The 24,449-nt window shown below is 34.6% G+C and overlaps 2 protein-coding genes across 2 annotated transcripts; both read right to left on the reverse strand.

Annotated features, from left to right (window-relative positions):
* Nucleotides 1-2,352: 2,352 nt before the first annotated feature.
* Nucleotides 2,353-5,002, reverse strand: LOC103942397 (lysine histidine transporter-like 8). Its single transcript, XM_009352581.2, has 5 exons — nucleotides 4,616-5,002; nucleotides 4,221-4,354; nucleotides 3,678-4,111; nucleotides 3,071-3,202; nucleotides 2,353-2,972 (listed from the first exon to the last, which is right to left on the reverse strand). The coding sequence occupies exons 1-5, from the start codon at nucleotides 4,927-4,929 to the stop codon at nucleotides 2,472-2,474; spliced, it is 1,515 nt and encodes a 504-aa protein (XP_009350856.2). The 5' UTR covers nucleotides 4,930-5,002; the 3' UTR covers nucleotides 2,353-2,471.
* A 14,184-nt stretch (nucleotides 5,003-19,186) lies between these two features.
* On the reverse strand, nucleotides 19,187-23,854 carry LOC103942395 (lysine histidine transporter-like 8). Its single transcript, XM_009352580.2, has 5 exons — nucleotides 23,516-23,854; nucleotides 20,647-20,780; nucleotides 20,134-20,549; nucleotides 19,888-20,019; nucleotides 19,187-19,776 (listed from the first exon to the last, which is right to left on the reverse strand). Exons 1-5 carry the CDS (start codon nucleotides 23,821-23,823, stop codon nucleotides 19,285-19,287), a joined length of 1,482 nt encoding a protein of 493 aa, XP_009350855.2. The 5' UTR covers nucleotides 23,824-23,854; the 3' UTR covers nucleotides 19,187-19,284.
* Between the last annotated feature and the right edge of the window lie 595 nt (nucleotides 23,855-24,449).

The raw sequence follows: 24,449 nt of genomic DNA on the forward strand, positions 1-24,449 counted from the left end.
CGGATATTAAACGGTTACGGTTAAATAGGTATGATTAACCGTTTATAAACGATTATAGGTATGAGTATAACTATTTAGACAATTACATAACAGGTAAATGATTATGTGGGAATAAGCATAAACGGTTATGAATAAATAACCGCAATTACCCATCCGCTATAACCGTTGCCCATCCTAGCTCCACCCAACCTTCCTCTCCTAGCTCACCCCCGCCACCTCTTCTTCCAGATTAGCCGAACCCACCTCATCAAATCACCACCGTGAGCATCCAATTAGCCCTTCCCCTCGTCAAATCGCTGCGAGAGTCCAGTTTTGAGTTTATGATTTCAATCCTCCCACCGTTTGCTGGGCTTGCAACGAGAAGGTTCACAAACTGAACAAGCTCACGAGTTCTGTCCTCCCACATGCCCATTTTGAGTTTATGATTTGCAGAAGTTGTTGGGTAATTGAATTTTTTTAGTTTGAAGCAAATCATACCCATTGCAAAGAACAAACCAAACTTTTTTTTTTTTGGGAGAAAAAGGGAAAAAGAATCCAAACACTTTTGTAAAATAAATCCAAAACCCAAAACCCAACTCTTATAATCTTTGTCTCAGTCCGCAGCAAAATCAAAATGCATGAAATCAATTTTATTTCGTAAAATCAAATGCAACCCCAAACTTTTTTTGTTGTTATTTTGCAGTTGCCATCTCAGAAGAAACGAAGTTCAGGAAACAAAATGGCCCAAAGCTAGAGAGAAAAAGTGAGAGAGAGACTGACGATGGGAGTGTCATTGATGCTGAGATGGGGGCGAAAGGAGCTCCCATGACTCCAAGCAGCAGTCTCAGATCAGACCTCTTGTCGTTGTTATGCGCGACGGAGCTAGCGGAGGGAGTCCGCGAGATCAGACCCCAATACCCCGAACCACCTCGTCCTTGAGGGCAAAGAAAAAGCCTTGTTTCTTCTCCATTTTTGGGTTTCTGAAAATCCTGATTCCTCCTGCCTTGGTTTTTCCTCGACCCGAGAAAGTCGTGCGGCGGGTGGGTTTTTGTGGAATCAGAGGAAATGGGTTGGGAGGAGTGAGCAGAGAGAAAGAAGAGGGCTAGAGAGAGTGGAGAGTGCTGGGGGTTGTTGAAGAAGGAGAAGAATGTGAGTAATAGCGAGAGTGAGACTGGTCCTTCATTTCATAGAGAGAGAGAGAAGGAAAAGTGGGAAGCTCAAGCTTTCGCGAGCGAAAACGATTTCAGAAGTGTGAGGAGGGGATTGGAAGAAGAGGTGGCCGGAGGGTGAGGTAGGAAAGGAAGGTTGGGTGGGACGCGGAGGAGAGAAGGGAGGAGGGGATTGGGGATGGATGGGTGGATCGAACTTCCTCTGGGAGGAAGACGAGTAACAAAAGGTTTTTTTTTTTTTTTTTTTGATAAAAAATATTTTTAAAATTTTTAATTTCCACGTTGACTCCTTTAATGACACATGACGTCTAGTTATTGTTCACATAGGTATCACATCATCAGTTAATGGTAGAGTTAACAATTTGACTGACAAATATATGAGATTATCCCAAAATTTAAACTTTAGGTATGATTCTGAGATAAAAAAAATTTCATATATAAAATATTGAAAACCATAAAATTTAAGAGTAGTAAATTGATATTTATCTTTATCTTTAATATAGTCAATAACAGTGCACAAGAAATTCAAAAGTTTTCTCAGTTGATGAAGCCTATGTTGCACAGACACAAATACAGATACGGGGGCACACAATACGGCGACACGATAGGTCTCAAAAAATAAGAACATGGATACAACAATTAAAATATAATAAACATTACATATATTAAAAACAATATTTCAAATTCATAATATAACAAAAGGAATGTGATATTTACACATCATTTTTTTACTTTTCACACACCTTTTTAATTTTCGGCCGTCGGATCGGATGAATTGAAAAAGATCAACGGATAGAAATTAATAAAGAATATGTGAGAAGTAAAATGTAGTGTGTGTATAACATATCTCATAACAAAATAGTCGATGCTAGATTCTGCGCATGGAATTAATGCGGAACAAAGCGGCTAAGAAAATGAAGTGAGAAAGAGTACTGGGGAGGGAGGCGCCAGATTAGATTGAGAGGAATGAAGTTAGGTTGAGGTTGGGGACTCTTCTAGGTTTTAGTTTCAATATTTTAAAAACTGCCCCAAAATGTTTTTTAATTTTACAAAAGGCCCTTGTTGTATCTTGACCGTGTTCAAACCGTGTCTTGACCATGTTCAAGTGGTTGACCGTGTCCAACCCATGTCTCGGGCTTGTCCGAGGCATGTCGGAGTGTCGGATACTATGACACTTCCCGGGTTTTGGAGTGTCCATGCAACCTAAAATGAAGCTCCCATGATATATATGACTCTTAACAAAAGTTTGTCATATGATTTTCTTTTCACTACACTTGCTTAGTGAATTTCGATATACATGGTTTTTCTCTTTGCAAAGTAAAACTAATTAAGGTCTGAAGGCTTGAAGAAGTTGGCATGAAGACCTCTGCTAGCTAAGTTCCATGCTGCTGCAATGACTAAAAGCGCACTCAGAACAAGGCCTAAGCCTCCCAGTCCCACGTTGATGCACCACATAGCACTTTTCGGCTTTGGTTTCTTTATTGCAATCCACATCAAACATGGATAAGCATATGTCAGTGGTAATGTCAATCCTCCAATTAGAGGCGCCAAGCTACCCAAAAATGGAAGAGTTACTGCTGCCAAGAATGTCATTCCTCCAAAGAAAAGACGGAAAGTTGTTCGAAGCCACCTTGTGCATGCCTTGTTCTTCCTGCTAGTGTAGCTTGTCTCTAGTTTGTCGAAAATTATCATGCTGTAGATTTGGAATGTACTTATACAATTTATGACCACAAGTACGTATATCAGTCCCAGCACAATTTTTGATGTGTCATGTTGATGGAATTTCGACATTGCAATTAATAGTCCTCCATTCGATGAAGGTACCTGCATGGATCAAAAGAATTCAATTACGATCATGTACAAAAGATTAGTTTGAGCTACAACTTTCATTGTTGAACAAGAGGAATGTTAATTGTTCTCACCTTGTTTCCATAAGCCCAAAATCCAGCTATAGCAAGAGGATACAAACACATTGCTATAATTAGGTATGATACAGTCACTCCTCTCCACATTGGCTTGTGAGTTTGGTGTTTTAGACTTAAAGGCAATGTCCCCTGCAATCAAGTATAAAACTTTACTCTTGCAGGCTACAATCAAATTGCAAGTATACACCAGCACTATTAACACCTAATAATAGTAAAATTTGGCTACCAAAACCAATGATTGGGGCTTTGATTTGAATCAAACATTTTCATCTGCAAGCTCCACACCCAATAAGATCAATTCATTCTAACACAAAGATGGGTGGATATCAAACTCTGGGGTGCAAAAAAGATGAGAGATTTTTCGAATCTACCTGGAACATAATAAAAAATTGGGAGATTTTTTAAATCTATCTAGAACACAACCACATGGTGTTAATTCAGCTCAAATTGTAGCACATGTATATATATTGTAACTTTAAAATAGTACACTCCTTGACCAGTGTTTCGGTTCACATAAAAACTTCCTAATTAAAGATAAGCTCTTAGAAGAGTAATGGACCCAAGTTTTGAATAACAAAGAAAAACTAGCAAGAATTACACTCACCTGAATCTCAAGAACAACATTGTGGCCTCTGAATGCAAGAACAATGATGCCAAGAGCATTCAGAATCCCGCCAAATCTATCCATTTCGTCATCCATCTCCGGTGGGTTGTATGAAGTGCCGTTAGGCCTGCCCTTGCCAATTGAAAGAGCCCAAATCAAAGTACAATATGCTATAGCTGTGGTGGCACCAATCAATGAGACCCATGCCATGGAGTTCAGGTTGGGAAACTGAGCCACAACAATAGCCATGCACATGAACACCAAGAAGCACTCTACATTAGTCAATGACTTGGCATCACAGTTTGCCCCGTCGTTGCACACCGTCTTGATGAAAAGCTTTATGGTTCCACCTCCTAAGATTATTAGCTGGACACATGTACCAGCTGATAAATACATTACTGGGACTAGAGCTAAAAACGTCCCTAGCTTTTGACCTAAAAAACAAAATTATAGCTATTTAGTGAATAATGTAATATGAAATATGAATAGTCTGTTTAAATATAAATAAAGTTACATGTAACACATTTGTGTTATTTTACTAACCGAAGGCTGTCATTGCGAGGTCAAGGTATCTACTATAACGAGTTCCAGAATCGGATTCATGTAGGTGTACAAGTAGCCATATCGTGTAGAGCTGCCATGTAAATGCAAGTGACAAGCATATGATTCCCCATGCCCTGCAATGTAATGCGACCATTGAAAATTGTTGTGGAAGTTAAACCAAGAGCTAAGGTTGTGCTGACTGAAACCATATATTTTCTTCCTTACATGTATTCAACTATGCATATGTTACTTTGTAGTTTGGACACAAATATATGGGGCTGTCAAAATTTATTAGATTGAAGATTGAATAAACTAAAGCAGAATTAATATATAGAAACAAGCTGATGAGTAAAATACATAGTGATAAAAGGGAGCCTGAAAATAATCACTGTTACCATCCAAGAGTGGCAAGTGCAACAGGCAGTAAAAGGGCTTGGATTCCAATTCCTGAACAAAGCAAAAGGAAGGTAGCTGAAAAGGTATTCCCATTCCTGGACTCTGTGATGGGTAGCCAAGCATCTTGTGGATTGAGCTCACCGCCTCCCCAGTTTGCAGCTGAAGTAACATGATAGTTAGAATCTTCACTCGTGGGACTTGTTGTGATGGGAATGACTTGAGCAGATTCTGATCTTCTACTTGCGCTTCTAAAGGAATAAACCCTATCTATGCTCCAATTTGCCTCCACAACCACTTCTTCCATTGCTGCCATTTCCTTGCAGCTTGCAAAACACAAACTGGCCAGCTAAAAGCCTTTGCGACGTTTGGTAGGTGAATGCAACTAATTTGAGCCAAATATTATGTAATATGTTGTATTAAATATAGCTCTGTGTCGACTAGATGAGCTGTATGCAAATTTTAAGACTAGCTGTTGACCGACTTGCTTATATTGTTGGGGTAATTGTTTATGCTGAGTGATGGGTGCATGCACTACTTAATCTGAAAGTGTGCATTGAAATGGTCTCTACAATTAGCATCAGTCCAAATGAAACGAGGAAGGTAACGGTATCCAATATCCAAACCAATCATATAATGTTATAGGAAAAAAATTAAAATATGTAACAACCGTAGGAGAAAGCTAAGTCTCTTCTAACTTAATTTTTCTGATGGCTTCATCTATGTATCCGACTATTAGTTTTTTGGGTGATACTAAGGAGACTATTTACTTGAATTATATTTTAAAAACTACATGATGTGGAGTTTGATGGTTGAATTTCTTCTTTAATTCATTAAAGAATGAAACCAATTATCAACGGTCACATTACGTAATTTACAAAATATATATAAAAATATAATCTCTCTAGTATTTATTTTTATTTTTTAATCATTAGAAATTAAGAAGGGATCCAGTTTACACATATGAAGTATTTTCCTTAGTTTTTTTATTTTTTAGAAAGGATCCAGTTCACAGCTCAACTTTGGGTCACCTAAGTTGATAAAAAAATTAACTAAAAAGTAGACGGAGATTTGACATTGCAATGAATTCATAAGTTGATGTATGACATTGAAATGTTTAAAATATGAGGTATAAGATTGTTATGTGACCCAAAGTTGAAGTGTTAAAATATAATTTTTCTTTTGAAAACTATATGATGTGGGGTTTGATGACTGAATTTCTTCTTTTAATCATTAAAGATGAAACCAACTACCAACTGCAGCTGCCGCATTACGTAGTTTACAAAATATGATCTATATATATATATATAATCCCACAAGTATTTTTTTTTTAATCATTAGAAATTTAGAAGGGATCCAGTGCTATATATATATAATCCCACTAGTATTTTTTTTTTAATCATTAGAAATTTAGAAGGGATCCAGTTTGCACATGTGAATTTTCCTTAGTTTTTTTTAAAGGATCCAGTTTACACATGTGATGGCTTATGTAAGTGCTCACGCACGTCCCATTAGAAGTTATTTAAGTATGAATATGATTCCCTCCCTCCTACAACTTTAAGTATATTCATATTTATTTTCAACAGGTAGCCATAAATAGACCCGGCAGTTTCTGACATAACACGAAAATAATAGGTTTTGGATCAACACGAAAACTAATCGGGTCATTATTAGGTGACCTATTAAGAACCCGTTAATAACAAGTTCTTAACGGGTATACACGTGAGTAACCTGTTTCGACCCTTTAAGAAAAAAATTATTTTGATAATTTTAAAGTTTAATTACTAAAAGATTTATTATAAAATACAAATAGCTATATTAATATATACAATATATTCTATATTAAATATATAGTTTTGTATTATTATTCTATATAAGTTATAAAAATAAAAAATAAAAAAAATAAAAAAATTAGTTATTATTTATTTTTATTATGAGAGTTCCTTTTTGTCATTACTAGGATAAATTTTACTTAACATGTTGTTGTCCAAAATTAAAATAAACTAGTATAGTATTTGTATAGACAAGAACTAAAAGACATGCATACAAGTATGAAAAATGTGAAAGAATATATAAACAGTTGTGATTCATCATTATTCCTCCACGAGTAGATAATGGTTACGCTTACATTATCATTTAAATTTTTAAAATCCTCCAAACCCTCATGAATAATGTTTTTTATTTGAGGGCAAAATTAACAAAATTAATAATAATTATTTTAGAAGAGTAAAAAATGTAAAAAAAATATACAATCACTCATAGTGACAAGCTTTACAACTTTCATGAAGGGGTCAGCATCGAAATCCAACCCTATAATCCATAAACCTTAAATTTATATTTAACCGTCGATTGTCATTTACGCTTTATTCTTCTTAGTGAATTTCATTTTTTAAATTTTCTTTTTTTTTTGAAAACAAGATCATCTGGCAGATGTAAGAAGATGAACGGTTCAGATCCTTGATATCACGTTTTGATAGTTGCGGTTAACTGAAATATAAGTCGATGTCATATAGTTTGTAGAAACTTTATAAACATCAAGCAATACTTTCACTAACTGTAAAACTTTGAACACAATATCAACGATCCAAATTGTTCATCTTCCTGCATCCTCTAATAGATCATGTTTTCAAAAAAGAAAATCTAAAGAAAAAAAAAACAAAATTTGATGAGAAAAATGAAGCGTAAATGTGCCATTACGAGCGTTTATATATTTTTTACACTTCTACATTAATTAAAAAACTATTAAATACTTTACCTAAATAATAGTCGTAATATAAATAAGATAAATTTGTAACGTTGGATTCTATTTCACTTATATTATTAGAATTTTTTTGGACGAAAAAAACCCCTTCTCTATTCCAGTATTTTCCAATTTTACCATTTGATCAAAACAAAAGCCCTAATCCCTTTTGAACATTTTGTAATGTTCTAATGTTTTTTTTTTATTTTTTTTATTGTGCTCTTATTTTGAGTATGTAAATATATACTTAAAAGAAAATTGTGTTTTTATGTTTTGGATGTGACAACATGGTATGTATATACTTATTTAGTATTATATTTTTCATTCGATTATTTATTGGTTTAAAATATATTTTCCTTAACGGGTAACGAGTTAGGTCATATTACCTATTAATATTATCGGGTCGATTTTGGGTCGGGTCATTTTACCTGTTTATTTTAACAGGTGTTACATGACACGACCTGTTAAGATATCAGGTATGACACGAAAATGACACGAACACGTAAAACAAGATACGAATGTCAGGTGTAGCCATAAAGCATTCATATATATATGGGGAGCCTTCTCCTAACCATTGGATGAAATAGGTGGTTGAGATTAAATAGCTGATATAATCTTTCTTTTTCCTTTTTCTTTTCTGGTTCCCTCCTCTTCCTTGCGACACAGACGCACATCATCTCCCACAAACAGCACCAGCCAAATCATAGGCCATCGCGAATAACCTTTGAGATTTCAGAGATTTCAAGTATGGGTCTCCTCCTCATTCATTATTTTAGATGATTAATTTGGAATTTGGGTTGAACAATTGGGGTTTTTTTTTTTTTTTTTTCTGGTTCTCTCCTCTCCCTTGCGACACAAGCTATCTCCCAAGAATAGAGCTTCACGCTAATCAAATCGCAGCCATCGCCTCTAACCTTTGAGATTTCAGGTATGGGTCTCCTCCTCATTCATTATTTTAGGTGATTAATTTGGAATTTGGGTTGAACAATTGGGGTTTATATTTTTCAAATTCTAAACACAAAAACCTATTGCGTTTTGATTCGGGATGTTTCTGGTTTCAAATGGGTCCATAAATTTGGTGGTTTTCCTTCGGGTTTTAGGGTAAAGACCTTTTGAGTTCTAATTCAAATTGGTTACAAATTTGAATGGACTGAATTAATAAAGTCTGAACTCAGGACCTTATAACCTTTTGGGTTTTGATTTTGCAGGGAAAGCCCCCGATTGGTAAGGACTTGCTATTGAGGTTGCCATTTTCATTACTAATTAAATTCTTTGCCATTTGCTTTTACTTAAAAAATGACTCTGTATATGCCATATATTGCCAATGATGCCATTTGCATTGCAAGTTAGTTATCCATTTTTGAAAATCTTATGCTGAGTGGTTGATAATGGTGATGAACTATTTATATGTGTTTGACTGCAGTGCGCACACGTGATGGCCATGGCTGTTCAAAAGCTCTTCCCGGATACAAAAGTGACAATTGGTCCGTGGATAGAAGATGGGTTCTATTATGATTTTGATATGGAGCCTTTGACGGACAAAGAGTTGAAGAGAATCAAGGAGATGGTAAGTGGAATTTCTGCATAAGTTATCATGTTTGTATCAAAGTTTTGGAACCATGTAACTATTGCAAACTATTCATGAGCATTTCTTTTGTGATTTGTAGGATCGCATCATTGGCAGAAACTTACCACTCATAAGAGAAGAAGTTTAAGAGATGAAGCTCACAAAAGAATAACTGCTCTCAACGAATCATACAAATTGGAAATTTTGGATAGTATTAAAGAAGATCCTATTACCATATATCATATGGGTAAGGGTTTCACTATTTTCAGGCTCAATATAGTATGGAAGGTGATGAATTAATGTGCAGGAACCGTGCGTAAATGATATTTTTATTAGCTACACAAGTGAAATGTACAGTGTTTGTGTCGAGTCTTAAGATGGAAATTTAAAGGAATAAAAAAGAAAGGGCGGGGGTGTGCTCAGGGAAAACAATGTTGTTGGTGCTCTTGAAAAATGAGTTATTAACAGAAAAAGCTGTCAAACTTGAGTCTATTACTAGTGCTTGCTGAAGAGGAGATGAAAAGAAACCGAAGCTGCAGAGGATCTATAGCACTGCATGGGAGAGTGAAGATCAATTGAAGGCATTTATTCATTTCAAAGAGGAAGCTAAACGTCAAGATCACAGGAGCCTTGGTCAATGTCTTGACCTGTTTTCTATACAGGTACTCAGAATTGCCCTGAATCTCTTTCTGCTGGTTACGCATATTTATCAGTTAGCAATCCCATTATTTGTAATTATGAGGATTCTTGCATTTAACATTTTCATTGTTGAATTTTGACAAAATGATGCTGGTGGGGGTTTAGTGTTCTAGCATCCAAAGGATGCTATTGTGATGCATGTAATGGAAGATTTGTGGAAAAAGATCAACATAGAATGTGGTTACAATCTGTTGTATACTCCACATGTTGCAAAGGGGAACCTTTGGCAGATAAGTGGTCATCTGGATTACTACAAAGAGAATATGTATGATCAAATGAATGTTGAGGATGAACTTTATCAGCTTTCAACTAATGAACTGTCCCTATCATATCTTGGTTTACAAAAGGAAGCCTCACTCATATCATGAATTTTCTATTTGAGTTGCTGAGTTGATGAGCAGCAACAAACAAGCAGAGTATGAAAAGGAAGTTGCAAAAAGTTTTCGCAATTAACAACAAGCAGCAATATGAAAAAGAAGTTGCGGATGTCTTCATGTTGACTCCAACGTTATTTATCGGCATTTTGTAAATTGTTATTGTTTTTCACTGTGTATGAAAAACATTGTAAAAGAATTGGATTGATATTCATGAAATAAAAAAAGGCATTTGATGTCTTTCATGTTGCCTCCAAAGTTGGTATGCTATTGTTCTTTATCATTGAAATATAAATTTCTAAATAAAGTTATACAAAATACGTGAATTCCTTCATGTTCATGGCCAATTCCTCCAAATTCATAGAATAAACTTATGCAAAACAAAGGAACCTCATTAACACCATGCAAATTAGGAACAAAAAAAAAAGATCAGCTCCCTATAGAAAATGAGTGCTGCTCATCCTGCAATTAACCAAAATAGAAATCATAAAAATATTGATTAACAATAATAATGTTATTATACATGACAGACAATAAACGCATTTCAACTATTAATATATTAATTGCACGATATATATGGAAAAACACACGGAGTATGTATTCTTACCGATTATGGAACTCTGGACAATTTCTTTTGTTATGATTAACTCCATATTGCCCACACCCATGATAAAGGTTACCATTAACTTTCTTCTTGCATTTTCCTTTCTCTTTTCCCTTTTTAAGTCTTTTTCTAGATCATTTGGTCTTAACAGGATCAGGTTCAAGAAAACCAACATTATCTACCATTGATTTTCTTTTTGCATGACATTCCATATCTCCTTTGATTGCAGAAGGTTCAACATTTTCATTGAAACCACCATCCAATGTCTTAATCTTCTCATTCACAGCATCCATCACCTCACAAAAGAGTTTACTTGCCTCATCATTTAGAATGACTTTATCAATCAAATGCAAATATTGTTAGAATAATTTACAACGCCTTTCAAGTATGGATTTGTTGACAGATATCTCCACATTAGAAACCATAATTGAAGATTTTGCAAATTTAGTCCATCTCTTCAAAATGTATTCATCCGGCAATATCTGAAATTGACGTATTTTATGCAAATATGTCAAAAGATGGCTGCATGGGATTCCTGAATTATCAAATTGTTTGCAACTACATGATGCAAAAGCCCTGGGTTTTTCAAACAAAATTTCATGAACTCTACTCTTTTCGTCATCAATGGGCAAAATTTTAAACATGCTGCAAGTATCATTTTCACTTGTAAGCTCAATATTATAGCTGTAACTTTCCCACAACTGCTCTTGAAAATCAAGGTAAGAGCTACGTGTATAAATAGTGGCCATTTGCGCATCCATCTTAATAGGGCATTTGAGTTTTGGCCTCTCGTTCAAATCAATATGATCTGCTTTCAACTCCGAATGGCATTGGCGTACCAATGCCCTATTATATTTAACCATAAACTCAAGAAAAGAGTTGTTCTTGGAAACATATTTCTTTAGAAATGAATTTCCACTCTCCACTCTCTGACTAGTTAAGCAATTTGTAGAAAAAAACATGATTCACATAGGTTGGAACCTAAGTAGATTGAATCTTATACATCGATTGCAACCAGCCATTACCAGATAATCCACTTTTTGAAACAACAGCCATCCATTTCACATCAAACTCCTTTCTAGTCTATGACTCTTAAATACATGATTTGAAATCTAAATAATGATCTTTGTATTTCATCGCAGAAAGCTTGCTCGAAAACTTATCTAAAATATGCCACGTACAAAATCTGTGAAACATGTTTGGAAAACAATAAGGAATGGCTTTTGTCATTGCCGGATCTTGATCAATAATAATCATTTTTGGAGTATCACCTGGCATGGCATTCAAAAATTCTCTAAATAACCAAATGAATGAATCTGTCGTCTCATCACTTAGAAAGGAACTAGCAAAAATGATTGTTTGACCATGATTATTTACACCCATGAACGGGGCAAATATGATACTATATCGGTTGGTGTTGTATGTAGTGTCAAAAATGACCACATCACCATAAAACTTGTATGCTTGCCTAGAACTTGCATTGGCCCCAAAACATTGAGTAATCTTGTGTTCTTCATCTGCTTGAATCTTGAATGTGAATTCAAAATTTCTTTCTTGCTCTAGCAAAAAATGATCATGCAACATTTTTCCATCATGCGCCTTCATCTTGTTTCGCACTTTTCTTCAATAGTTATATAAATCTTCTTATGTACAACCAACATTTTCAATTCCACCTACCTGCAATCCAAGAATGTCAAATTGTTTGTGTGGATGTATGTTTGCCATGTTTAGCTGATCAGCTAATATTTTATGACACTTAGTAACCTTGCGATAAGATTTTAGCAAGTGGCATCTTCGTGGGGATGTCATTGGATGATTATGACCCCTGTCAAATATGGTGACTGCATACCCACCAAGTTTAGATCTCGCAACTATCAATCTTGCTTTACAACCCTCATTGGTTAATCCACGACGCTTTTGTTTGTCTCCAATCCATTCTTTTGTATTACTTCCCTCTTTGTTGTGCACAAACTCCTTTCTCATGATCTCACCATCCTTATTTTTCTTACTTGAATGCATTCAGACACTAAACCCAGCCTCCCTTGCATAGTTGTTGTAAAATTCAAGCACTTTGTCTAATGTTTCGAAACGTTGACCTATGGTAGGCTTGAACTCATCTGTTACTTGAGGATTGAAAAAACAAATACCAGCTACAATTTTTGACTGATTTTCCATTGGAACTTGCATTTCATTAGCTTCCATAACTTGAACAAGCATTTCATCAGTTCCCGTAACTTCAATAGTCATCTCATTAGCTTCCATAGCTTCCATAACTTGAATAGGCATTTCATCAGTTCCCGTAACTTCAATAGCCATCTCATTAACTTCCATAACTTGAACATGAACATTAGCACAATCAAACATCCACACCAAAAAGAATAATAAAAAGCATCAACAAAACTTAAAATAAGTAAGTGCAATAGTATGATTGACTAACTCACTTGTGACCGAAACACAACTACTTTTCTTCTGGGAAGCTCTCTAAGCAAAATGTCTTATTCGCCTCCCCTTTTACCTGCCTAATGTTATCAAACTCTAGAGTCAAAAACGGTTTTGCATACCTGCTGCTTGTCTTTCAGCCTTATAAGCTGAGCGAATCACACTTTGGATTTGTTTCCATGTTTGTCTGCAAATAGAAATTTGGACATCCTAAATCAGAATGCAATAGGCTTTTGTGTTTAGAATTAGAAAAATATAAACCCCAATTGTTCAACCCAAATTCCAAATTAATCATCTAAAATAGTGAATGAGGAGGAGACCTATACATGAAATCTCTGAAATCTCAAAGGTTATTCGCGATGGCCTGTGATTTGGCTGGTGCGATTCTGTATGTGGGAAATGATGTGCGTCTGTGTCGCAAGGAAAAGGTGGGAACAAGAAAAGAAAAAGGAAAAAGAAAGATTATATCAACTATTTAATCTCAACCACCCATTTCATCCAATGGTCAGGAGAAGGCTCCCCATTTTTTTTGAAAAAATGGGGATCCCTTCCCTTAAGCAATCTATATATATATATATATATATATATATATATATATATATATATATATATATATATATATATATATATATATATATATACAGGCCCTTTATTCAAAAGGATTCTAATTTTTGGATAAAAATATGGACTAGTTGTAGGGTTCACTCCACGTCATATTTCAACGATCCGTCTATTTTGTAAGTCTCAATTCATAGATCATCCTTACAAAAATTCAACTTAATTCGAAATCATTTGTCTATTTAACTATCATATTAAAATTTCATTGTTTCTTAGAGAACAAAGTGTTTGTCGATTTCTTTGAACTCAATTAGATGCTTCAAATATTTCCGATTTGGCTAATAATTTGTAAGGATGATCTATGAGATACAACTTGAAAAATAAATTGTTTGGATCGTTAAAGTTCCATGTGGTGTGAGCCCAACAACTAATCCCCATTTTTATAAAAAAAAAAAATGGGGATCCCTTCCCTTAAAGGCTTCCCCTATATATATACATAAAGGTTCTAAATGACATTACGTGCTATTCAGGGGGTGGGCTAGGGCCTATTGTATAAAAGTGTCTAGTTATACTTAAGAAATACATAATTGCATTGGGATACATAAATTGCAAAATAGAATGAAGTTTAGATTATAGAGTATTAAAACATAATGCAAAATGACAGTTATTTATTTTCTGTCTAAGTAAGAGCTGCGACCTAGGCAAATGCCTAGGCGGGCTAGCAGAAGCCTAAGTAGGTGTAAGTGCCTTTTCTTAATTTTCATACACGTAGGAATTAATCGGGATGATAGCCAACTGCCTAGCGCCTAAGTAGGGCCTAAGTGGCATAAACCGGATATTTTTAAAACATTGATATATATATACCGAACATTACCCAAAGTCCAAACTCACCATCTCAACTCAACTGAAGCATGAAGGCTGTAGCTCAAACTACCATTCCTCTGAACCGTCTTGTAGTAATTTTAATTGGCGATTTTTTTATTTGGCAAAAGTTTGACTGTAGCAAGGCTACAAACAAACTCCCTCAACTTTTATTAAAGCAAACCAAAGGCCCTACTTACAACTATACACAACCAGAAAAGGGCCAAAACCAAAAGAAAAAACAGAAAGAGGGCCCAACAATAGTGAAGCCCAATAAACACACAACTGCCGAGAAACTTCTACTGAAATCTCCTCCACTGACAGAGATCCAGACCAGCCAGCTAAAGTGTCATTCACCACCGAGTACAACTGCCGCAGACACCACCGCCAACCCCGAATAGCAACCTGATCACATCCATTAACAATAGATAGTCGGCACCAAAGAAGGATTAGCCAACTACCAAGAAGAAGCTCGGGGAAACCCATGAGCAACACTGTCGAAAACGACAAACAACAAGGAGAATGTGGTGGTGTTGGAAACACCCGAGCCAAGGAAAAAATCTCAACTCTACACATGAACTCAAGAAGAAAAGTGGCTGAAGATCGAACTGAGGGAGAGATTAGGAGAGGAATACTGATGGGAATAGAAGAATAGGACATGCTGGAGGGAAAACTGAAGAGAAACACCAGAAGAAGCGAAAAGAAAAGAAGAAAAAAAGGAAAGAGGACACGGCAGAGAAGGGGAAAAGAGGAGAAAACAAAAGAAAGAGAAAATGGGCAACCGACTCCAGCCAAAGCCAGAGTCGGCGCCAGAAATGGTGGGCAAGATGGAAGCCCTCACAAAAAGAAGGAAGGACTCTCACAGAGAAGGAGAGAATCTCTCTCTCGGAAGGAGAGAGAAAACTTTATTTTAACTAGCAGCTTGTTGGGTTTGGTAAGTGTTGAAGAAGGGACGAGAGAATGGAGAAAGGAAAATTGTATATTTTTGTGTAAAGAATGCGGCTTAAATCATTAGAAAGCTTAGAATATAAAACATTATCCTTAGCTCATTGGCACTAGATCCAAACTGAGGCTTACATCCTAGGTCTCCCATAAGAACATGACACTTGGCTAAATCTAAGATATACATGTTATACAAAGATGGATTGAATCTAGACCTTACACTTGTACTATTGACTTAAGTAGACCGTTCTAGCTTAAATGCAAAATACCAGAAACAATTCACATTCCAACACTCCATTCTAAATTGTTAAACTAGTTTTACTCCAAGTACTCATATCAGATGGTTGAATCGATCCTTAGACAATGTCTTAGTGAATATGCCGGTAATTTTCCCCTCTGATATGCAATACTGTAAATTTACAACACTTTCTTACAAAGCCTCTCAGATGAAGTGATATCGTCAGTTGATGCATTTAATTTTCTAGTAAAAAAATAGGATTCTTGGTCATTGCAATGGCTAATATCAACCACAAATGGAGTTGCTTTAGTGTTCATTTCTCCAAAATCCTCAAGCACAAATCTCAACCAAATCGCTTGTGTTGTTACTTATATTGCACTTATATACTCACCTTCGACAATTGAAAGTGCAACACTATGTTGCTTGAATAAGGCCAAAGAAAATATTCCACTTCCAAAGGAAAATGCATAAGAAGAGCGTTTTCATGTCATCATCACTTCCACTCCAGTCACTATCACAGTAGCGAATGAGTAATGCAGCTTCTACCTTCTTGTACTCAATTCCATATTTAGTGGTACCTTGTATTGTACCTCAACACTCTCTTGGCAATTCCATAGTGTTTCTTGATAGCTAGGACAATGCATAAACATTGGAAGTAAGCTAGCTGCAAATATTATATCTGGCCTTGTAGATGTTAGATATAACAACATACCCACAATTTGTCTATATAGACGTTCATCCGCAAATTCACTGCCTTCAATTTTACTCAACTTCTCACATGCAATTAGTGGTGTACTCACAGTTTGCAATCTATCAATCCAAATTTATCTAGCAAATTCAAAGCATATGTTATTGTCCAATGAATATAGCATTCTAAGTTTGAACAATTCCCATACCAAAAAAATGATGTAATAAGCCAAGGTCTGTAACTTCGTACATGTCCCTCAACTCAAAAAGACAAACATTGTAATTGTCATATATTTGATGACCTCTTATTATGGATTGTCTAGTGGGTAGGACTAGGTTTGGATATTTTGGGTTTTTGGTTGTTGTTGTTGTTGTAAATGACGACCCATTTTAGGGTTGTATGCATTTATTAAGGGATAAGGGTGTAAATGAGTCAAGCGAAGCTGAATACCACAGTGCTTAAGCTTGGTTCGAATGAAATGTTTTGTGCTTAAGCTTAGATCAAGATTAATAAAAACTCGTAAGACCATTTCCAAAAGAGATGTCAAAATGTCCAAATTAAGGGGCTTTTGGATCTAGTTCCAAAAGCATAGGTAGTTTTTTAGAACTGAGTCCAGTTATCCAATTACATATTTTGATATCAATTTTGCCCCTTCAGATAAAAATATTTAAATTCTTTAATTTTTTTATCATTTATTCAGTTTTTAAATTTTGAATATTTGAATACCCAAACTAAAATATTATCTAGTAACTACTTACTATTTATGAAGAAAACAAAACCGATATAATCTAGTAACTACCTACCTATTGTATAGGAAGAAAAATGCTTTATACCTACAAAGCAAATATAATCTACCTACAAAACAAAAATAAACTACCTATTGTATTGGAAGAAAAATGCTAGGAACCTACATGGCGGAACATAGAAATATAAATATGATATAATATACCTCCATTAAAGGAACGAATTTGGAGGGAAGAAAACAAAAATATCACCCATGAAAAGAAGAGACAAAAAAGAGGAGGATTGATAGAGGGAATTGTTTGGAAGAAGGAAAAAAGGTGGGATGAAACGGACTGGGGGTTGAGTTGATTATATGGCTATAACTAATCCTACAATTAAGGGATTAGTTAAATGACAAATAATCCCATAATTAAGAAATTTTGTGTATTTATAACAATTCATAAGTCTAAGAGGTAAATATGGTACAAACCACAAATAAGCATATGTGGAATCTTAATTATTGGACCTATTTTAATGAAGTGGACTAATTCTACTAATGGCTCACAAAATTGGATCTATATCAAGTTATCCCCCAAATTAATACTAATAGTAAAAAAGGCAGCAATAAAGTTTTTAACCCAAGCCAAATCTTATGTGACATGACATGGATTGACAGCCCTAACCTTGCTGCCAAAACTGACAGCAACTTTAAATTTTTTTAATTGATTATTAAATGCATTTGATTAACGTTATTATTTTCCTTTTATTTTAAAATATTTATTATAATAGTTTAATGTAATAAAATAATAGTTTAATTTAACATATTAGATGGAGAGTAAAACTTTAAAAGATGTCAGAATGCTACATAGGCTGTCAAATTTAAATTTTATGTCTAAAATTTAACATCACCTATGAAAATGCTCTATGAATGATTACTTTAAGCTCAAGCTCGGGTTGACAACAAACCTCAAGCTCTTGGATGACTTACCTTATGCTCTATGAATTATTAGTTTAAGCTCAAGCTCGGGTCAATGGTGATGGCTATAGGGCCATAGGCCAATTTTTAGTCCGTTCTATTACAAAACCCAACTCTAATGGAGGGTTGGCCCAAAACCAAGTAGATCCCACCAGCCCAAATTAGAGGTTTTGGCCATTGGGCTAGGCATGTTGAGCCCGCCTGGCAGGTTGTTTGTTGGGTTTTCTTTTTTCTTTTTTTTTTTTTTTAAGTACGAAATTTCAAAAAAAAATTAGAATTGTAATTTTTTTTTTTTTTTTTTTGCTATAAATACCTAAGCCATTTCTACACAACTTCTAACATCATTTTCATCATTCCATATTATCTTACCTCATTTAATCCAATTCTTCACATTCTGTTCACCTAAAACACTCTTTTCATACACACTCCTCTCTTACCTTCCAATAATCTAAATTTAAATTTTTCAATATTTTTTCAAATGGCACTCAAAATATGTCCAGATAATCTCATTCATTTAGCAACAAGTGACACTCAAAATATATCTAGATAAACTTATTTTAATATGGTAGTTTAATTCAATTAACCAACAAAGTTAAAGAACAAACTTAAAAATAATAAATTATTGAGGGGCTAAAAAAATAGCTCATATGGTTTGAGATGGTATATTAAATAATTTCTTACAGGGCTATAACTCTAGATGGGGCTAAACATAACTTATTTGGTTGGAGATGGCCTTAGCTTACTTTTAAAATGAGCTCAACAAAAATTAAAAATTAATAGAAGAAATAAAAATAATGGTTAAGTACGGATAACTACTCAATCTTAAATTGGTCCTAACCTTTTAAAACATTTCAAAAAATATCTAATGTTTTGAAAATTGACATTTGTTAGGTTTACTAGCGTTGTATGTCATATGGATAATTATTAATTCGCAAGTCATTATAGAGCTTTGAATCTTCAAATTAACATAGTTTAGCTAAGCAAATTTACTACTTAACTTGCTTTAACTTCACTAAAAGGAACCAATTTGAGGAATTAAAGCTCCAAACACAACGATTAGTCGAGACTAACTAATTTGTCTACCTTATCATTTAATGTTGATAAAGTCATCACTTAGCGCCGATGACCTTCCAAAAACTAACCGTAATAGTTACATAATACCCATGTCCAATCCTTGTCGTAGACACCAAATTATAATGCAAGTACATTATGAAGCGATAATGTTATGTTTATCCTATATTAATCACATTACTAATAGTTATCTAAGGCCGGAAGAAATTGGCACGTAGACCTTTGTCAGCTAAATTCCATACTGATGCAATGACTAAAACAACACTCAAACTTAGCCCCAAGAATCCAAGCCCAATATTCACACACCACATAGCACTCTTCGGCTCTGGTTTCTTCATTGTGATCCACATGAAACATGGATAAGCATATGCCAAAGGCAGAGTCATGCCTCCGATTAGAGGTGCTAGGCTCGGCAAGAATGGAAAAGTGACTGCTATGAAAAATACCAGTCCTCCGAACGAAATCCGAAAAGCTATCCGAAGCCACTTTGCACATGGCTTGTTCTTCCTGCTAGTGTATTTGAACTCCAAATTATCAAAAACTACCATGCTGTAGATTTGAAATGTGCTTAAGCAGTTTATCACTACAAGTATGCAAATTAGTCCCAACACAAATTTTGATGTGCTTTTATGTCCATTGAATTGTGAAAAAGAGCTCAAAATTCGTCCATATGAAGATGGTATCTGCACAAATATTTGAAGGGCACTGTCAATCTTTGATCATGCATATATCCCTAGTTTGGTATATTTTTCATAGTTTGGTTAAAAATAATTTGGAACGAGTGTCACGCTTACGTTGTTTCCATAAGCCCAAAACCCAGCCACGGCAAGAGGAAGGAAGCACATTGCTGTAACTGCATAAGATACAGTCACTCCTCTCCACATCTGGTTTTGGGATGTCTGTTTTGGACTAGATGGCAATGTCCCCTGCATCAGAAGAAACATTAATTTAGCCTATTTATGTGTTAAACGAACTCACACTACAATTTTCTTGGTAACAACCGAGAGAATCGATCTCTTTAATATAGCACATACACTCACTTGAATCTCAAGAATGACATTGTGGCCTCTGAATGCAAGAACAATGATGCCAAGAGCATTCAGAATCACCCCAAATCTATCCATTTTTTCATCCATCTCTGGTGGGTTGTACGAAATGCCACTAGGCCTCCCCTTGCAAATTGAAAGGCCCCAAATAAGAGTACAATATGCAATTGCTGTGGTGGCACCAATAAGTGAGACCCAAGCTATGGAGTTCAAGTTGGGAAGCTGAGCCACAACAATAGCCATGCAGATGAACAACAAGAAGCACTCTGTGGCAGTCAATGAGTTAACATCCCAAACATTTTTTAGGAATAGTTTCATGGTTCCACCTCCTACGATGATCAGCTGGGCACACGTGCCCCCTGATAAGTACATTACTGGGAATATGGTGAGCAATTTCCCTAACTTTGGACCTGAAAACATAAAATAAAATGTCTAGTTAATACACTACTAGGCGCATGTTAGGGGGTGGTGTTTGGTATGGAAGAAGAAGAGCTAGCTTGGACTAACCAAATGCTGTTATTGCGAGGTGCAGGTATCTACTGTACCGAATTCCGGAGTTGGATTCGTGTAGATGTACGAGAAGCCATGAGGTGTAGAGTTGCCATGAGAACGCTAGTGACAAGCATATAATTCCCCATGTCCTACAACAATTGAAAACATTTAAGGAAAGTATTAGGCTCGTTAGAACAAAATATTACACCCATTAGAAAAATGAGCTAAGTTTAAACAACATATTAGACTCGTTAGGACAAAATATTACACTCGATAAGATAATGAGCCAACATTGAACTTTGGCACATTCGCCTCATAAAGATGGGACCAACATATTTTTTATAATCGGCCATACAACCATTTCAAAGTATTTAGCTCATAATCTTTACCTTATTTTGTCATGTAATATTTGAATACCAATACCAACGGTTTTGTTATTATGCAGTTTATATGTTTTTTTATATTAATTTTATATTTTCATTAAGCTGAGCCAAAGAAAAACTCAAATTTAAATTATAGCCGAGCCAGGCTTGAAAATTTCATCTGAGGCGAGCTTCAACATACATTAAGAGATTTTTTTCTAACTTGATTATGTTTTACGAGCTTGAGCGCAAATAATATCAACCAACCTGAACTTGAACATCTTAGTAATTAGCTCTAGGGCTGGAAATTTTTCCCAAAAATCCCAAACCAAACCAAACCAAAAAAATCCTGATCCTATATCAAAAAATCTCAAACTGATAATACCGAAATTTTTGGAATCCAGACCAAACCGATCTCGAACTTTTCGGTACGGGAATCGGGATTACGTATTCAATGGTTCAAGAATCCTGAACCGAACCGAAAATATATATGTATATTTATTTTGTTCATGCATGCTGAATATTGAATTTAAGTATTTGAGAGTAGACTATATTAGAAATAGAATTATGAAAGTAAGTAATTTGAAACTTTAGAACGTAGTTTGACTTGGTAAGAATGATTTTGATATTTCAATTGGTAAGAAATTTAAAAATGGTAATAGGTAAAAAACCTAAATTTCAATTAATATAAAATTGGGCAACAACATTTTAAGTCAAAAGCCTAAATTTTAGCTCATTACCCAAAAATCTTAAATTTATGGCCAAAAGCCTAAAAACCAAAACGCAATCCCGATCCATCCCAAAATACAGAAAATATTTTAAGAATTCCGAAAATTAAGAATACCAAATTTTCGGTTTGAGATTAATCTTCAAATTCCTGTTTCAAAAATTTTTAGTTTGGGATTCAAGATCCATTTTCGGGTTGGGATCCACCAAACCACCGTTAGCTTCGGCTCATTTGCCCCCCTAACGGATTTATAACTACTGTTTATTGTACAACCTCAATTGGGCAGATATCCCATGTCAAAATTGGTTGGCACTTGTCATTGTGCAAGAAGTTTCCATCAGATGGTAACGTTGTGAGGATATTTTATACTGGAATATATTGACCTATAAAAATACATATTTTTAAATTATTGCACATGCTTAATAAAACCAGTTGATTATTCAGGCTATTTTATGATCAGCCTAAATTAGGTCCAAGAATGTAAGGGCAGACAGCGTTCGCATGGAACAGTAATTACCTAATTAAATTCAAGTAAAATTGAACAGACAAACCAGAAATGTTTCTTGTGAAATTAGACTCAATCATCTTGCATATAATCTAATATCCTAATAGATAGAATATTTAGTTTTCTCTTATGTGTTTCGGGTTCGAATTTTTTTTTCTAAATTATTGTAATAATTTCAAATCATCTTCACTTCTCTTAATAATAATAAAAATTAAAAAAAAGATCACCTTGTAAATTATTGGTCCTCATTTTTTTGAGAAAAAAAGTAATCTATATTAGAAATTATAAGTTAATGGTAGCGGAAGAAATAATAATTATATTATTTAATTTATATTATTTGTATTGGGAGATTCCAAATCTCATAGAGATTTGAAACTGAACAAAAACAAATTGTCAAAGCAAAATAAGACACGAAAAACGCTTAGGAAATTTGACTTCGAGAAACTCCTAGGTCCCTCCTTCCCATAAACAAGGACTGAGGTTGGTATTTGGTTGGGACGGCCTGATCCTTTTCATTTGTGACTTTTCAAACAACATAAAAGTCTATCTACGCTTATTACATCATATCGGAAGTCTAGCCCCCATCTAGGCTTTCTTATCTCATCATAATTCCATCACCCATTCATGCATTCTAATCCCCATTTAATGAATTTCAAATTCATTTTAAATTCATTTCTGACTACTTGTCAATCTGTCACAACAACCACATGCTAGACATTCCAAATCGATTTGAACTGTAATGGTAAATTTCGAACAAAAAAATAAAAAGATGATAAATGTTGAAAAAAATTAAGGTTTTATTATAAAATTAATTGATAATATAAAAAAAAATCATTACTTATAAGCACATGCAATATTCATTTTTTCCTAATATGAGATTTATACTCTCAAAACGATTTTTCATGTGTTGCGAAATCGTAAGCCTAACATGTGAACAACACCAATCGGATGACATAGATCGTGTGTAACAGTTGGAACTAACACACAGGACAATTTGCACTGATACTATGAAAAATAGAGGTTATATCTAAAACCAATTGAAAAGATGAAAAGTAGCCCAATTACTAACATGAAAGGTCTTTCCATTTTACGGGAATAATACTCACAACAAATCTTAGGCAGCATCAAGGACCCAGATACTGATTTTAATGATTTCATACCATCAAAAAACATAAAGGATGACGAACCCTAATTCCTAATGAATAATTTTTTTGGTGATATGAACATGTTATGAGGCAAAGTTATGATTTTTAATACATCTAGAGTTAAAACAAAATAGATATTACTTACCATCCAACAGTGGCAAATGCAAGAGGCAGTAAAAGCGATTGAACTCCAATTCCTGAACAAAGTAAATGAAAGGTAGCAGAAAAGACATTCCCATTTCTGGATTCTGTGATGGGCAGCCAAGCATCCTGTGGAATGAGCTCACCACCTACCCAAATTTCAGTTGATTCCTTTGAGGGAGTAGTTGTGATGGGAATTACTTGAGCAGAGTAACCTGATGGGCTTCTGAACAAGCTTCTTAAGGAATGGCTTTGCCTAGTTATTTCTTCCCGGCAATTTGCTTCAACAGCCACCTCTTCCAAGTTTATCATTTTTTTTCAATTGCTGTAAAACTCAAGCCAGTCACTCATCATATAAATAGGTGCGAGATTTCACACCAAGCTAAAGTGCTTGTTGACAAGGCATATCCTTGTGGGTCAATTGCTTTTGTGTAGGACCTTTTTCTTTAATAAAATACGAAATAAGACTTAATATTTTACGGTAAAGAATATATAAATTATTATAATTAACTAACTTAACTCACATGTACAATATATAATGTAATAAGGATTGATTTAATATTAAGCAGAAAATCAAGCTTTTGCGTAGTATCGGGAAAAGAATTGCAATATTTCTACAATTTTCTGTTGCTTGGTGTTTATTTTAGGGAGTATGATTCTCTCTCATTTTATTCTAATCTCATTTTCTCTCATTTTTTCATATTTTGGTTTTTATTCTTTTGTCTCTATAAAATATAATGTGATTTAATCGTAACCGTTCAAGTAAAAAGAGAAAGAAGAGAAGAAAGAATAGAAGGGAGAGAATCTTACTTAATACCAACTATCAAACACTTTTTCTTTATATAAAAACTGAAAATGTATCAAACACTTGTATGAACTTTAATCTCAATAAACTTTGAGTGGATTCCGATCCATGTGTGATGTGTCCATAATTGTAA

The sequence above is a fragment of a genome, unplaced genomic scaffold (genome assembly GCF_019419815.1).
Source record: "Pyrus x bretschneideri cultivar Hongxiangsu unplaced genomic scaffold, Pyrus_bretschneideri_v1 Contig10, whole genome shotgun sequence".
Lineage (NCBI taxonomy): Eukaryota > Viridiplantae > Streptophyta > Magnoliopsida > Rosales > Rosaceae > Pyrus > Pyrus x bretschneideri.

Excerpts from the sequence above, each read along its gene's own strand:
- LOC103942397 (XM_009352581.2), bottom strand. The coding sequence starts at position 4,929 with ATGGCAGCAATGGAAGAAGTGGTTGTGGAGGCAAATTGGAGCATAGAT. Across the intron at positions 3,203-3,677 it reads ATGTTGTTCTTGAGATTCAG|GGGACATTGCCTTTAAGTCT; the intron begins GTGAGTGTAATT and ends ACTTGATTGCAG. Across the intron at positions 2,973-3,070 it reads TTTGGGCTTATGGAAACAAG|GTACCTTCATCGAATGGAGG; the intron begins GTGAGAACAATT and ends TGATCCATGCAG.
- LOC103942395 (XM_009352580.2), bottom strand. The coding sequence starts at position 23,823 with ATGATAAACTTGGAAGAGGTGGCTGTTGAAGCAAATTGCCGGGAAGAA. Across the intron at positions 20,550-20,646 it reads CCTCGCAATAACAGCATTTG|GTCCAAAGTTAGGGAAATTG; the intron begins GTTAGTCCAAGC and ends TTATGTTTTCAG. Across the intron at positions 20,020-20,133 it reads ATGTCATTCTTGAGATTCAA|GGGACATTGCCATCTAGTCC; the intron begins GTGAGTGTATGT and ends CTTCTGATGCAG.